At 37.7% G+C, this 17,134-nt stretch overlaps 1 protein-coding gene across 16 annotated transcripts in view; it reads left to right on the forward strand.

Annotated features, from left to right (window-relative positions):
- PKP4 (plakophilin 4) overlaps positions 1 to 17,134 on the forward strand; it is a 252,688-nt gene that overhangs the window by 191,496 nt on the left and 44,058 nt on the right. For 11 of the 16 annotated variants that reach the window (XM_055087993.1, XM_055087964.1, XM_055087995.1 and 8 more), the window contains 3 exons: positions 5,209 to 5,761; positions 10,930 to 11,118; positions 12,937 to 13,160. In XM_055087993.1, coding sequence (XP_054943968.1) covers positions 5,209 to 5,761; positions 10,930 to 11,118; positions 12,937 to 13,160 — 966 coding nt within the window. The remainder of the gene's footprint in view (positions 1 to 5,208; positions 5,762 to 10,929; positions 11,119 to 12,936; positions 13,161 to 17,134) is intronic. The other 5 variants (XM_055087968.1, XM_055088004.1, XM_055087979.1 and 2 more) reach the window with 3 other exon arrangements.

The raw sequence follows: 17,134 nt of genomic DNA on the forward strand, positions 1-17,134 counted from the left end.
TAATCTCTCATGATCCTTTGTATTTCTGCAGTGTCAGTTGTTACTTCTCCTTTTTCATTTCTAATTCTAATTGGTCTTTGCTATTGGGGCCTTCATTTCTTTTTCTTTTATTTCTGATCTGATCTTTATGATTTCTTTCATTCTGCTAACTTTGGGGGTTATTTTTTTGTTCTTCTTTCTCTAATTGCTTTAGGTATAAGGTTAAGCTGTAGAGTTTTTATCATAAATGCGTGTTGAATTTTGTCAAAAGCTTTTTTGGCATCTATTATCATATGATTTTTATCCTGCAGTTTGTTAATATGGTGTATCACATTGATTGATTTGCATATATTGAAGAATCCTTGCATTCCTGGGATAAACCCCACTTGATCATGGTGTATGATCCTTTTAATGTGCTGTTGCATTCTTTTTGTTAGTATTTTTGTTGAGGATTTTTGCATCTAGGTTCACCAGTGATATTGGTCTGTAGTTTTCTTTTTTTGTGACGTCTTTGTCTTGTTTTGGTATCAGGGTAATGATGGCCTCGTAGAATGAGTTTGGGAGTATTCCTCCCTCTGCTATATTTTGGAAAAGTTTGAAAAGGATAGGTGCTAGCTCTTCTCTACATGTTTGGTAGCATTCGCCTGTGAAGCCATCTGGTCCTGGGCTTTTGTTTGTTGGAAGATTTTTAATCACAGTTTCAATTTCAGTGCTTGTGATCGGTCTGTTTATATTTTCTATTTCTTCCTGGTTCAGTCTCAGAAGGTTGTGCTTTTCTAAGAATTTGTCCATTTCTTCCAGGTTGTCCATTTTATTGGCACATAGTTGCTTGTAGTAATCTCTCATGATCCTTTGTATTTCTGCAGTGTCAGTTGTTACTTCTCCTTTTTCATTTCTAATTCTAATTGGTCTTTGCTATTGGGGCCTTCATTTCTTTTTCTTTTATTTCTGATCTGATCTTTATGATTTCTTTCATTCTGCTAACTTTGGGGGTTATTTTTTTGTTCTTCTTTCTCTAATTGCTTTAGGTATAAGGTTAAGCTGTTTATTTGAGATTTTTCTTGTTTCTTGAGGTAGGATTGTATTGCTGTAAACTTCCCTCTTAGAAATGCATTTGCTTCATCCCATAGGTTTTGGGTTGTTGTGTTTTCCTTGTCATTTGTCTCTAGGTATCTTTTGATTTCCTCTTTGATTTCTTCAGTAATCTCTTGATTATTTAGTAGCATAGTGTTTAGCCTCCATGTGTCTGTATTTTTTACAGTTTTTTTCCTGTGATTGATGTCTAGTCTCATAGCATTGTGGTCAGAAAAGATACTTAATATTTCAATTTTCTTAAATTTACCAAGGCTTGATTTGTGACTCAATATATGATCTATCCTGGAGAATGTTCCATGAGCACTTGAGAAAAATGTGTATTCTGTTGTTTTTGGACAGAATGTCCTATAAATATCAATTAAATCCATCTTGTTTAATGTATCATTTAAAGCTTGTGTTTCCTTATTTAATTACATTTTGGATGTTCTGTCCATTGGTGAAAGTGGGGTGTTAAAGTCCCCTACTATTATTGTGTTACTGTCAATTTCCCCTTTTATGGCTGTTGGCAGTTGCCTTATGTATTGAGGTGCTCCTATTTTGGGTGCATGAATATCTACAATTGTTATATCTTCTTCTTGGATTGATCCCTTGATCATTATGTAGTGTCCTTTGTCTCTTGTAATAATCTTTATTTTAAAGTCTATTTTTTCTGATATGAGAATTGCTACTCCAGCTTTCTTTTGATTTCCATTTGCATGGAATATCTTTTTCCATCCCCTCACTTTCAGTCTGTATGTGTCCCTTGGTCTGAAGTGGGTGTCTTGTAGACAGCATATATATGGGTCTTGTTTTTGTATCCATTCAGCCAGTCTGTGTCTTTTGTTTGGAGCATTTAATCCATTTACATTTAAGGTAATTATCAATATGTATGTTCCTATTACCAATTTTTAATTGTTTTGGGTTTGCTGTTGTAAGTCTTTTCCTTCTCTTGTGTTTCCTGCCTAGAGAAGCTCCTTTAGCATTTGTTGTAAAGCTGGTTTTGTGGTGCTGAATTCTCTTAGCTTTTGCTTGTCTGTAAAGGTTTTAATTTCTCCATCGAATCTGAATGAGTTCGTTGCTGGGTAGAGTAATCTTGGTTGTAGGTTTTTCCCTTTCATCACTTTCAATATGTCCTACCACTCCCTTCTGGCTTGCAGAGTTTCTACTGAAAGATCAGCTGTTAATCTTATGGGGATTCCTTTGTATGTTATTTGTTGCTTTTCCCCTGTTGCTTTTAATATTTTTTCTTTGCATTTAATTTTTGATAGTTTGATTATTATGTGTCTCGATGTGTTTCTCCTTGGATTTATCTTGTGTGGGACTCCCTGCGCTTCCTGGACTTGATTGACTATTTCCTTTCCCATGTTAGGGAAGTTTTCAACTATAAGCTCTTCAAATATTTTCTCAGACCCTTTCTTTTTCTCTTCTTCTTCTGAGACCCCTATAATTCGAATGTTGGTGCATTTAATGTTGTCCCAGAGGTCTCTGAAACTGTCCTCAATTCTTTTCATTCTTTTTTTCTTTATTCTGCTCTGCAGCAGTTATTTCCACTATTTTATCTTTACTGTCATTACTCTTAATTCTTTTTCAGGTGGACTGCCTATTTCCTCTTCATTTGTTTGGTCTGGTGCATTTTTACCTTGCTCCTTTATCTGCTGTGTGTTCCTCTGTCTTCTCATTTTGCTTATCTTACTGTGTTTGGGGTCTTCTTTTCGCAGGCTGCAGGTTGATAGTTCCTGTTATTTTTGGTTATCGTTATTATTTTCTGCCCCCAGTGGGTGAGGTTGGTTCAGTGGCTTGTGTCGGCTTCCTGGTGGAGGGGACTGGTGCCTGTGTTCTGGTGGGTGGGGCTGGATCTTGTCTTTCTGGTGGGCAGGCCACATCCAGTGGTGTGTTTTGGAGTGTCTGTGAACTTAGTATGATTTTAGGAAGCCTCTCTGCTAATGAGTGGGGTTGTGTTCCTGTCTTGCTAGTTTGGCATGGGGCGTCCGCCCTGGATCTTGCTGGCCATTGGGTAGAGCTGCGTCTTAGCATTGAGACTGTGATCTCTGGAAGAGCTCTTGCCGATTGATATTATGTGAGGCCAGGAGGTCTCTGGTGGTCCAGTGTCCTGAATTTTGCTCTCCCACCTCAGAGCCTCAGGCCTGACACCAGGCCGGAGCACCAAGATCCTGTCAGCCACATGGCTCAGAAGAAAAGGGGGAAAAAAAGAAAGAAAAAAAATAATTAATAAAATAAAATAATAGAAAATAATTCAAATTTTAAAAATAAGAAAGTAATTTGAATAAAGATGTTTAAAAAAAAGAAAGTAATTTGCAAAAAACGAAGAGAGCAACCAAACCAATAAACAAATCCACCAATGATAACAAGCACTAAAAACTATATCAAGATAAACATAAAAATCAGAAACAAGTCAGTCGCAGACAGCATACCCCAGGTCTACAGTTGCACCCAAAGTCTACCACCTCAATTTTGGGTTGACTCATTGTCTATTCAGGTATTCCACAGATGCAGGGTACCTCAAGTTGATTGTGGGGATTTTATCCACTGCTCCTGAGGCTACACAGAGAAATTTCCTTTCCTCCTCTTTGTTCGCATAGCTCCTGGGTTTCAGCTTTGGTTTTGGCCCCATCTCTGCCTGTAGGTCGCCCTCAGGCTTCTGTTCCCACCCAGACAGGACGGGGTTAAAGCAACGGCTGATTAGGGGGCTCTGGCTCACTCATGCAGGGGGATGGAGAGGTACGGTAGTTATAACTGGAATGCAGGGCAAGCCTGCATTGGCAGAGGCCGGCATGACGTTGCAACAGCCTGAGGCGCGCTGTGTGTTCTCCTGCCTACTAATTTTTAAACTCCCTCTTTCTTGCCTTATTGTTTATTTGCAGTCCCCTTCCCTCCCCAGATCTTCTCCTCTCCGTGGCTATTGCCTTCCCAGAATTGTTGAGTTTGAGCACCCAAGTGGTCTCAGAGTAGGTGTTTCAGCCAGCCAACTGCTTATGACACATGGAGACAAAACATGTTTCTTCATATGGCATCTAAGAGTATACAAAGTCCGTGACTCATCCCTTTTTCTTCCTTTATTGCCCCAACTAAAAGTGCAAGGGGGTTGATGACAACTGTACTCTAGTAGTCACTAAGGAGATACAGAAAAAGCTTGGTCCTGAGCTTATAACCCACTGCCCCAGTCCAGCCACCATTCTTCTTCATTGTTGTCCTGCATCAAGAAAGGGATCTGAGACTCAGTGTTTGCAGAAGTCTATGGATTCATAGAAGGACTATCCATGACAGAAATGTTCTTCATTTCCCGGTCTGGTCATTTGCAGCTGGCCAGAACTCAGCAGAGATTTTGAGCGTTCCTCCTGCTGGAACAGATTGAGGGTACTTTTATTTGCATCTCTTTTGATCCACCAGCTTAAGACAAGAGCTTATAAATCAAAGGAGGTAGAAAGAAATGGCTGAAATCACTAGCAGCCACACTTAAGCTAAAAGAAAAGATAGATTTGGCTAAAGCACTAATGCAGCACTCACAGAGGAGAGCTGAGAGCACAGGCCCTATCCAAACATTCATTTATTCCACTTTGAAAGAAACCTTCCTTTTGTTAATGAGGCCAACCCGTAAAGACAGTTATAAAGGCAGTTATAGATACTGCTCTAGCTTTATCTAGATTAACATATTGAAAAGGTTTTGTTTTGTTTTGTTTTGTTTGTTTTGTTTTTGTTTTACACAAATGGGTTACCTTAGCCAAACTTTGACTCGCAGGGTACAAAATAAGTACACTGCTCCAGTGACCCTTCACACTTGCAATACAGCATATTATGTGTTGTGGAAAATGTGTAGGCAGAGGGTAAAATAATGTAAAGACAAAAGAAAAAAGAATATTAAATGTCTTTAGATCTCTCCTTACTGGTTGGTTTTAGTATTCTGAAGGGGAAAGTTGGAGATTAAACCACCACAAAAAAAAAAAAAAAAGTAGAACAAGAAAAACAGAATAGGAAAAATTAAGATCCAGCTCTACAGCAACAAAAGGAAAAGAAACTTAGATGCCTAAAATAAATAGTGAATTCACATTCTATAGTGAGCTATGTACATTTTTTTCTGTAATGACAATGGACACACAACCCTGGATAAACCATTCTCTTTTCTCCCCCTTTCATCAGCCATCAGTAGCCAATCGGGCCATGAGAAGAGTTAGTTCAGTTCCATCTAGAGCACAGTCTCCTTCTTATGTTATCAGCACAGGCGTGTCTCCTTCAAGGGGGTCACTGAGAACTTCTCTTGGTAGTGGATTCGGCTCTCCATCAGTGACCGACTCCCGACCACTGAACCCCAGTGCATACTCCTCCACCACGTTACCTGCTCAGCGGGCAGCCTCTCCATACTCTGCACAGAGACCCGCCTCCCCATCAGCTGTACGTCGGATTGGGTCGGTCACCTCCCGGCAGACCTCCAATCCCAACGGACCATCCCCTCAGTACCAAACGACCACCAGAGTGGGGTCCCCACTGACCCTGGCAGATGCACAGACTCGAGTAGCTTCCCCATCCCAAGGCCAGGTGGGGTCGTTATCCCCCAAACGCTCAGGGATGACCGCCGTACCACAGCATCTGGGACCTTCACTGCAAAGGACTGTTCATGACATGGAACAATTCGGACAGCAGCAGTATGACATTTACGAGAGGATGGTTCCACCTCGGCCAGACAGCCTGACAGGTGAGTACAAGGGGACAGCCCTATACAAAGCCTAGCGGGAAAGTTTTCCATGTAACTGTTGCTGAAACAGAGCATGTAACGTGGAAAAAGCTTATATTTTTATCTTAAAATTTATACTGCAAACTTCAGGCTGACTTGTCTTTCAGGCTTTATAATTTTTTTTTTTTTTTTTTTTTTTTTTTTTGAGGTACACGGGCCTCTCACTGTTGTGGCCTCTCCCGTTGTGGAGCACAGGCTCCAGACGCGCAGGCTCAGCAGCCATGGCTCACGGGCCTAGCCACTCCGCGGCATGTGGGATCTTCCCAGACCGGGGCACGAACCCGCGTCCCCTGCATTGGCAGGCGGACTCTCAACCACTGCGCCACCAGGGAAGCCCCCTGGGCTCTATAATTTTTAATGCATCAAGTTATACACATTTATATCACCAGACCTCTTTTGCAATGAATACATTTCCCCCATCCCTCACAATATTAGGATATAAGAGGTACTTTTGTGCCTTTTAGAAGAATTGGTTGGAATTCTAAACTGTTTGTTGAGGTTTTTCACAGTGAAATAGTTTTCACTAGCTAGGCCTACCCATACTCAAAACCCTAAGATATGTTAAAAGGTGGTATCAGAATGTCTGTTCAAATTTTTTTTTTTAAAGAAATGCCCTAATAGTGTAGACTAGAATATGTATTTCCTCACTTACTGCCTTGATTTTTAGCATCCTGATGGGAAATGCACAAATTTCTTATGAATTACCTTCAAATGCCACTTGTATTAAATCAGAAAGACACCAACCAGGTCACTGGTAGTCCAACTGTTTCCTTCAGGGTTTTTTCACGGCGGGTATCCTACATGATGTATAGACTTGTTCTTTTGATTAAAATGAACTCATCTTTAACTAATGTTCTAAATTATATTTTAAAAGTAACATGTGCATAATGGTAAAAAAAAATTCAAACTATGCAGGGAAATATGAGTTGAGAAGTGAAAGTCTCAGCCTTCTCTTTACCCTCACCCAGTCCCACTCACCAGTTTATGTATCTTCCAGAATGTTTGATTACATATATGAGTATATACATTACATACAAATGTGCACACATTGTGTTTCTTTTTTTTTTTAATGCTGTTGGAATTCTATTATATATATCTTCTTTACCTCGTTCATTTTTTTTTAATATGTCTGAGAGTTCTACTTCATTCTCTCAAGGGATGCCTAGGACCCTATTTTATAGATGTATTATAATTTAATCACTTTGCTATTAATGGACATTTAGGTTTTCTCATTTTTAGCTGTTAGAGACAATGATGCAATATATATTATTCTTCCTGCATATTTGCACATAGGTACCAAGATAACTATGGGATCCATTTCTTTAAGTAGAATTGCTGGATCAAAATATGTGTGTATATTTTCTTAATGAAATACTGTCAAATTGCCCCCAGGAAGGTTTTATAGATTTCTATTTACACCAGTAGTTTGAGTGCATGTTCCCTACACCTTCACTAGCACTGCATGTTGTCAAAGAGTTTCATCTTAGCCAGTCTGGCAATTAAAAAGCTGTACCTCATTGTTTTAAGTGGCCTGTGTTGAGTAATGACTGAGGTTGATGATTTCATATGTTTATCAGCCATTTTATTGCTTTTCTGCAAACTGCGAGTTCAGGTCTTTTGTCTTTTTTTTTAATTTGTAAATGCTTTTTTATACTTGAAATAAATTAACCCCTTGTAATATACTTCTCAAGTATTTTTCTCATTTTGTAATTTGTCTTTTGACTTTGTTTTTGGTATTTCTTATTTACAGAAGTTTTTAATATTTTGTGAAGTAAGATTAATATCCTTTCCTTATGGCTTCTGGGAAAGGTAAAGCCTTCTTGAAATTTGCTAATTGAAGAATCTTGCACAAAGAATTAATATTGAACTTGATTTTGAGCTCAAGGAAATTCCTAGTGGAGAAACTGCCTCTTTTTCATTCAGCCGATAGAGGGGTGTCCTTGGCTTAGATATTTTCTGGCATGCCTCTGAAAAGTATGCAGCAAAGTGAGGTGGAATCATTTATGACATTCTGCCTCTGAAGGAAACCTTAAGAGATAAATAGTTCTGAGGATTTCTGTGCCTCAGCCCTGCCCCGTGTATGTGAACAACAGCTGTGCAGAAATCTATGTTTGCAGTAGAGTGAAGAGGAAGCCCAGGAAAGAAAGTGAGCACATAAAGGACTGTCTCCATGTTTAACCCTGGAGGGCTGGTCTCCTTTGGTTTAAAAAAAACCTGCTTCTCTGACAATGCAGGTGAAGTTAGACTTTATGTTTCAGGGGGAAAAAATTATGCATAGCCTATTATGGATTTTTTTTTCCCTAGAATATGACAGTCTTCAAAAAAAGCTAAGCGTTTCTTAAAATGTTCTAGGGACACTTTGGTTTCCATCATCTAGCTACCTGCCCAATTAGTCTGAATGTGGATCCTAATTTGTAAATTCCTCTCTCTTTATTCTTATTTTAGAAAGTGGTGTGCTTGTCATTATATTTACTATGCTTCTGATTTCAAAGGCTTAATAACCAGCTAATTGATAAGCCTAAAGCAATATTTTATAATAGATTCAGACACTTGGATATTTGGTGATCATAATTTAAATGATATATATAAATTACTCCCTACAACAGAAAAATATGTCTGCCTGAAAATATTCATTTCAGTATAATCATAGCATATCAAGACAAGTTTTGAGAATAAGAAGAATTCATATTTGGAAGATAAATTTATGTTTGTTTTCACTGACTTAAAATATAAAGGTTTTAAATAACAAGGAATATATCATTGAAGTAGGTAAACTAGTATGTATTTGTGGAATGGTAACATATTACTTCCAGTTTAAAAGATACTAAGTTATAATAGCCTTTCTGCACAATCATTTTACTTAATCTGTAGGGGCTATGTAATTTTGTAATTTTTTAAATGTTAATCTATTGTAGTGTGTGTTTTTGTTTTAATGCATGAGTAGGTAAACAAAAATATTTACCATCATAATGTTATTCACAAAGATTTCTAATATCAAGAAATTGCTATTTCACTATAATTCTTAAATTTTTATTTCCCGTTATAGTCTATCACATACAGTCATTTCATCTTACTAATAATCCTGTAACAGGGGGCTGTTTATTGGATACGTTTTATAGTTGTAAGTGGTAACAAGCTCATTTGGTTACCTTTCTTGTGAAATCATAGTAAATGTTTATGAAAGTTTTCATATTATATGGATTTCAGTGAAGACTCCAACGAGATCCTGGCACAGTGAGAATATCACATTCTGAATGGGGCAGAATGCTTTGGTCTCTTTTCACATCACTGTGGTGGTGAGCCAAGGCAGCTTAGCCAACTTTAGGAGCATCCAGGGCTCAGCTTGCCTCTACCCAAGTGTTTGTGATCTTCAGAGTCTCACAGCAAATCAAGGGCTCTACTGAATATTAAAATAATGCCTCATACTGATAAGATTTCCAAGAACTAGGTGCATTTTCCTGCCCACTTTATGTCACCATTAACAAAATCAATGCCTGCAACTTTTGTTCAAGATACTCATGGGCTCTATAAAGAAATGGAGTTTATACTGTGCTAAGAATGAGAAATCTGCTAGTGACTAAAAAGCTGAAATCCTCAGATGAGAACTTTACAACAGCAATCATAATATGGTCTTTAGAGTTACATGGGCTTCCATGAACCCCTGGTGAGCTAACCTCCCTCCTTAACCTTATGTCTGTGGAGGGCTCTGTCCAGTTAAAGGTTTCTCACACCATGTCTTATTGATCCTTGAGAAATAGCTTTGTCCAGTGCAATGACAGATCATGGAGGAGGCTTCCTCTCAGCCCTACCAGGAAGTAGCTCTCTGAAGGGGATGAACTACATTTCCTTTTGGGCTCTGTTTCCTCAATTTTAAAATGGGAAGATTTGGCTGAATGAGCTCCCAATTATAAGATTGTATAAACCTGTGATCTTCATTTTAGCACGTGAGGAGCCAGTAGCCAAAACCCACATTTGTTCATTTAATTTCTTCCCATGTCACATTGCTGTCCAGGGTTGGTAATAATCATTCATTTTAGAAGCTTTTATGTATTAACTTTCTTGCCACTCCTCACTAAGCAACATGTAATTATCACTCACATTCAGGCCCATTCACTTTTAGTTGTCATATGGTTAACTGAGCTAACAAGATGTGAGTGATCGTATCTTTTGGTAATTAGTTACTGTGCTGATTATTTGCAGTCTTTTTAAGAGCGAATATGCTGACTGACTTCAGATATGTTTGTGCTTTTTCTTGCTCGTATTTGGAATGTAACCTTAGTTGGTATTCTTACCAAGTGACAAATTTTACTTACTAATGAATGATGACAAATCACAAATTTCTGAGCATCATAATGTAGAATATACTAATTCCCTTTTTTAAAGAAAATAACATGTTTGGGTTTGAAATTTGCATTAATTATTAATAATTTGAATGAGAGTATTTGAAGTGACTTAATACACTAACTTTGTACTTTTCCTTTACACTAGAAAGAAGGTAAACAAGAATCCGGTATTTGGATTCCTAGAGAAACACTTGTCTTGGTTTTTTGTTTTGTTTTTTTAAATGTGATAACGAATAATAAAATAATACTTTATAAATCTTATTAGTTCGCTGATGATATTTTAAACTTTGTAACATCAAATTTCACCTTTTTCTATAAAAATCTTGGATGAATGAATTGAGACAAAGTTCAGAACAGTTCTTGAACATCAACCTATTTCTAAGCACTCTTATGTAGGTGTCGTCTTAAGTGTTGGGATTTAAAGAGGTGTGGGACATGGCGGCGCTCTCTTTTTTGGTCACCATCATAAAATAGCTTAACAGTTGGGGGATGAATTTCAGAGTATCAAACCATTTAATAATTTCTTATTTTTTTTTAGAAAATTTACTTTTATCCTGCTGCCAGAGGAGAAAGTTTTATTTTTAGAATGTATATGGTATCCTGTTCATATCTGTCATCCCTCTTTTGTAAAACTCACTAGGTTTGGTGTTTAGACTCAGCATTTGGTCCTGTTGTTTAGGAATTATACTTTTTTTTCTTTTTTTTTTTTTTTTTTTTTTAGTAGTTATACTTTTAACCTCACCACAGTTTTCAAGTTTTTTAATGATGTAATTTTCCTGCCTGTAGGCTTACGGAGTTCCTATGCTAGTCAGCACAGCCAGCTTGGACAAGACCTTCGTTCAGCTGTGTCTCCTGACCTGCACATCACTCCTATCTATGAGGGGAGGACCTATTACAGCCCAGTTTACCGCAGCCCAAACCATGGAACCGTGGAGCTCCAAGGATCGCAGACAGCACTGTACCGCACAGGTTCGGGTGGGCATCAGCTCTGTTCAGCTGCTTTCCCAATTTCACCAGCCCAAGAGTAGAGGATTTTATTGAGATGGATTTCCTGTTAGAGTGAATTCATATTTCCCATTTGGTTGTCAGATAAGCAGCTGTGAAAGCAAATCAATAAACAGTAAAACAGAAGTTCATTTAGTACCTATTTATAAGTGATATATTTTTACCTTAGTTCAATCTGATCAGTGAACACAATGATTATACTTTAATTCACAAATAAGTTTGTTGGGCTATAAATCCGACTCCTCAGGTTGGAAGCGTATCAGCTATAGAAAGGGAAACCTGTTTTGGAATATTTCTTTATAATTTTTGTTTCCTAGAACACATATTTAGAGAAAATCCCTACGTGAGCTATTGGCTTATCTTTGATTTAGCATGTATGTAGCCCAAGTGTATTTGGTATTACTCTTTTTTCGTTACTGAATCTCTTCTGAATTCTTAAGTGATAGAATGTGAAATAGATATTCCTTATGATAGACTCAATCTGGGACAGAATGCAATGATGGCAGTTATAAAAATAGGGAACGGGAATTCCCCAGGGGTCCAGCGGTTAGAACTCCATGCTTCCACTGCAGGGGGCCCAGGTTCCAGCCATGGTTGGGGAACTAAGATCCCACATACCACGTGGCATGACCAAAAAATAATAATAATAATTTTAAAAATAAGAAAAATAAGCAGCAAGTGCCTCACACCCGTGCACCCCCAGACTCACATTTGTGCCACACCGTAGCAGCTGATAGAGCAGAAGCTAGAGCCTGTGGCCACGTGAGCTGCCAGATTGTGCTACGGGTGTGGCTTATAAAGTCCCAAGAGGCCGCTTTAAAAAAAAAAAAAAAAGAGTTAGTACAGATTTATTAACATGCCCATAAATGAATTCCAGGTAGCAATGATAATGCCCTAAAGGCACAGCTCTAGGAGCCATACCTCACAGAACACCATGAGGGAGAAGACTGAATTTGAACTGGTTCTTTGTCAAAAACTGACAGTTTGGTCCACTGTGGTATTTTTCTCCTGATAGAATGTACCAATTTTTAATAGATGTTAGTGAAGAAATATTTCACTCATTATGTTCTGTAAATTGAAGAATTTCTTTATTAGGATTAAGAAGTAAATAGTGTTAAAATATGTTAATTGCAGGAAGAATATGAACACAATCATTGGAGAGATACCTACTGCAATAATTTGGAAAGAAAGGTTAAATACAATGTACAGTACTTTATACATAGCATCACGCAATAATTTTAGGGAGTAGCTTTAGAAGAATTTGATATATCAGTGTTCTTTCCTGTGAAGTATATTTTTCAATGTTATCAAAATACACAAGTCTATAAATAAAATATATATCAAAATACGTAACCTGTATTCACTAGGTGTCCAAAGTTTGACGGTTTCAGTTATCTATAAGTTTGAATACCTTACTTGTCTTTTATTGCTAAAATGTAGTTATGAAATTTTGTTATTTATTTCTAAGATTAGTTTAATTATTTTCCTTTATTTCACTTTCAGTTTTGTTACTAAATCTTAAACATATTAAGACCTACTGTGTAAGCAGATTTATGTTTCATTTTTGCTCTTTCCTGCTAATAAAATGGACATAAATACTGTTTGTGTTATGTTAAAAACATCAGTGCCTTTGTTAGCACTAATGAGCTAGATTGGTAATATCTAAAAGTAAGCAATTTATATAATTGTTAAAAACTTAACCCTTCTTAAAACTAAAAATATTTTGACTTTGAAAAGTATTACTTTGTGGAGAACATACTAATCTTTTTTTAAATGCTGACTTTCTAGTAGGTGTTGGAAATCTGCAAAGGACGTCCAGCCAACGAAGTACCCTTACATACCAAAGAAATAATTATGCTCTGAACACAACAGCTACCTATGCGGAGCCCTACAGGCCAATACAATACCGAGTGCAAGAGTGCAATTATAACAGGCTTCAGCACATAGCACCAGCTGATGATGGCACCACGAGATCCCCATCAATAGACAGCATTCAGAAAGATCCCAGGCAAGTACTGGTTATGAGTCTCCAGAATGCCACCGTATCTCAGGAGTCAACTAGTTCCTTCATTCTGACTTTTTTCAAGTTGCTGTGTCTGTTATAATATCAGTAACTCCTTATCTCTCATATTTCCAGTTGTTTTCCAGCACTGTAGGTGCTTGATTGTAGTACTTGATTGATTTTGAAAAACTAGCCTCATCTCTTTAATGAAAGTCATTTAAAATATTCAGGAAATAACGATATTTAGAAACTAAAACAGAATTTTAGCTTCTGAAAGAGTGAAATTATTTCTAAATTTTAAGCAGCTTGAGTGTTATTTTAAGGCATATATTAGCAAGATTTCATTCACTCTTCGCCCACAAATAGTTGTTTCACTGAAAGATTGTTATAATTATCAATTCATTTATAGCAGCCTACCAACTTATTCTAATGAATTAAAAGCATGAGTGAGGTTTGGTTATTAAAACAAAATAACCTAAGGTACTTTTGAGTTGAATGGGAAGCCCACTGCTTCACTAAAACCACTCCACCTATTCACTCTTTTGCCTAAAATATTTTACAGTGTATGCATACATTTGGTTCTGCTATTCCTATTTGCCACCCTTCTGTTATTTTAAGGATTTCTAAAAATAATTTGTCTAATAGCACCTCCAATATAATTAAATCAAAAATTTTTTGTTGTTGTTGTTTTGCGGTACGCGGGCCTCTCACTGCTGCGGTCTCTCCCGTTGCGGAGCACAGGCTCCGGACGCGCAGGCCCAGTGGCCGTGGCTCACGGGCCCAGCCGCTCCGCAGCATGTGGGATCCTCCCAGACCGGGGCTCGAACCCGTGTCCCCTGCATCGGCAGACGGACTCTCAACCACTGCGCCACCAGGGGAGCCCGTAAATCAAAGATTTTTTACATGATTTTGTTTTTTGTTCTTTTCTTTTTTTTAATTTGTTTGTTTGTTTTTTTGTTTACTTATTTATTTTTGGCTGCATTGGGTCTTTGTAGCTGCACGCGGGCTTTTTCTAGTTGCGGTGAGTGGGGGCTACTTTTCTTTGCGGTGCGCAGGCTTCACATTGCGGTGGCTTCTCTTGTTGCGGAGTGTGGGCTCAGTAGTTGTGGCTCACAGGCTTTAGAGTACAGGCACAGTAGTTGTGGCGCATGGGCTTAGTTGCTCTGCAGCATGTGAAATCTTTGTGAAGTCCTCACAAGAACAACAGACTAGGGCACGCTACTAGATACAGAAATTCTCAAAAACATTTTGAATTGTAGCTAATTTAGACCATACCCTTGGCTAAATCTGCAGAGAAAAGAATAGCTACCCAGAAAAGCAGTGAAATATGATAAGAGCTTTGAGTTTAGTATGCATTCCTGAAGACTTCAGTTTTGACCTCTGATACGAGCTGATTCATTATAAACAAGGATTTTGTGTCTGATAATATACTTCAGTTATTCATAGTATGATAATTTCATAGTCTAATGCATAAAACTGTTATGGCTAGCTTTGATTATGTGAAACTTTACTGATAATGCATTTTGTAAGAAGAATAAATGATTATCTTATAATAGGTGCATTTATGTATTTGAAACTGGAATCCAAGTGAGTTTAAAGTTTGAATAGTCAAACCATGAAATTAAAAACTCATGATAATTATTACTTAATTATTAGTTTTAAAAATAGCAAATTTTACTATTTTTATTCACTTCTAAACTTACTTCCTCTGTCATTAATGCTACATTATAGTTAACCTGAAAACTACCCTATAAGACTTAAGAAGTTGTTGATGTTTTATACGTAAAAGGAAATGTATGAGTTTTTTTTTAATAGTTGTCTAGTTTGGAAGCAAAATTTATTAATAGTACAAATAATTCATCTGAAAGGAGTAACAAAGTACTTGTTATGGAAAGTGACAGTGACTGAAAGAATGACAGCATTCATGGTGTTCTTTTTGAGGAGGGCTTCAGCTGTGACATTCAACAGAATAATTCCATTTACCATCTCCTTGACCTTTAAGTTGTTGTCAAATATTTTACTTCTACATACATTATACAATCCATATTATAGTGTTGTTATTTTTATTGTAAATAGTCAGTTGTCTTTTAGAGAAATTAAGCTAAGTTAAAAAGATGGTCTTTATATTCACCTGCATACTTATTTGTAAATAGTTCTCTTCATGTCTTCCTATAAATTCTCCACTCATTTCCCTTCAGCCTGAAGAACTTTCTTTAGCCTTTCTTGTGTTGCATGTCTGCTGGCAACACATTCTCTCAGCTTTAATTTGTCTTAACGTGTTTTGTTTTTTTTTTTTTTTGTGGTACGCGGGCCTCTCATTGCTGTGGCCTCTCCCGTTGCGGAGCACAGGCTCCGGACGCGCAGGCCCAGCGGCCATGGCTCACGGGCCCAGCCGCTCCGCGGCACGTGGGATCTTCCCAGACCGGGGCACGAACCCGCGTCCCCTGCATCGGCAGGCGGACTCTCAACCACTGCGCCACCAGGGAAGCCCTTAACGTGTTTTTATTTACTCGTTTTTAAAGGATACTTTTGCTAGATATAAAATTCAGGGTTAATAGGGTGGGGTTTTTTTTTCAGGCCTTTAAAGGATGTTGTTTCTTGTCTTCAGACCTCCATTGTTTCTGATGAGAAGTCAGCCAACATTTGTACTATTCTTCTCATTATGCAATGTATCTTCTCTCTGGCTGCCTTTCAGAATTTTCTTATTATTGTTGACCTTAAGCAGTTTTACTCTAACAAGCCTAGGCATAGTTTTCTTTACATTTAACCTGCTTGGGATTCACTGAGATTCTTTAAGTATTGGTTGATGATTTTACCAAAATTGGGACATATTCAACCATTATTTCTGTAAATATTTTTTCTGGCCCAAAATTCACTCTCCTCTCCTGGGATAACTTGACATCATCTCACAGGTTACTGAAGTTCTGTTCTTTTTTTTTTTTTAATCTTTTTTCTCTGTATCCTTCATATTGGGTTTTTTTTTTTAATCTGTCTTCAGATTTGCTGTGTTTTTCTTCTGTGGTCTCCAGTCAGTTGTTAAGCCCATCCAGTGGATTTTTTTTTCTGACACTTTAATTTGGCTTTTTTGTAGTTTTCATTTCTCTGATAACATTCCCCATCTATTCACTCCTTACATACATCTTTTGCTTTATATCTTTGAGCACATTTATAAAAACCATTTTAAAGTCCTCTGATCATTCCAACATCTAAGTTTTCTCTGGGTCTGTTTCTATTATTTGTTTGTTTACATCTTTGAGAGTCACATTTTTCTGTTTCTTCTTATGCCTAGCACTTTTAAATTATATGCTGATTGTTGTGGTTAATACATTGTAGGGACTCTGTATTATGTTGTCTCCTCTTAGGATTCTAAGTTTCATTGTGGAAAATAACTAAATTACTGACAAGTGCTTTTGATCCTGTCACAATTGGTTCTGTTCTTTGCTAGGACAGGTCTATTTTAGATTTATTTTACTCCTAGAACATGGCCCTGACTCTGTGGAATGGTTCTTACTCCTAAACATGGCCTTTGTGGAGACTAAATGCTGAGGTGATCGGTGAGGTCTGCACCATGACTGGGCTGGAAGTCCAACAACTCCTGGTTCAGTTCTCATTCCAGCAGCAGCTATTCTCCACCAGACCTGTACATGTACATGCAAGGCACATGTACAGCCCAGCGCTCAACTAATGACTTGTGCGTAATCCTTACACAGACCTGTTAAATCTCCTCTACATTTCTCTCTCCTCTCCAGTATCCTGCCCTGCAAATTTTAACCTCTTTAGCATCTCCAAATTCCAATCTTTTCCCCTCAGTTCACTTAGACCATCATGCCCATTCAGACTTGCTTCCTGTGCCATGATCCAAAACGTGCCGTCAGGCAGAAAGCCAAGTGAGTATGGGATTCCCAGGGTGATGCCCCCACCCCTTCAAGGATTACATTCTTTTTTTTTTTTTTTTTTTTTTTGCGGTACGCGGGCCTCTCACCG

The sequence above is a fragment of the Physeter macrocephalus genome, chromosome 2 (genome assembly GCF_002837175.3).
Source record: "Physeter macrocephalus isolate SW-GA chromosome 2, ASM283717v5, whole genome shotgun sequence".
NCBI classification, from domain to species: domain Eukaryota; kingdom Metazoa; phylum Chordata; class Mammalia; order Artiodactyla; family Physeteridae; genus Physeter; species Physeter macrocephalus.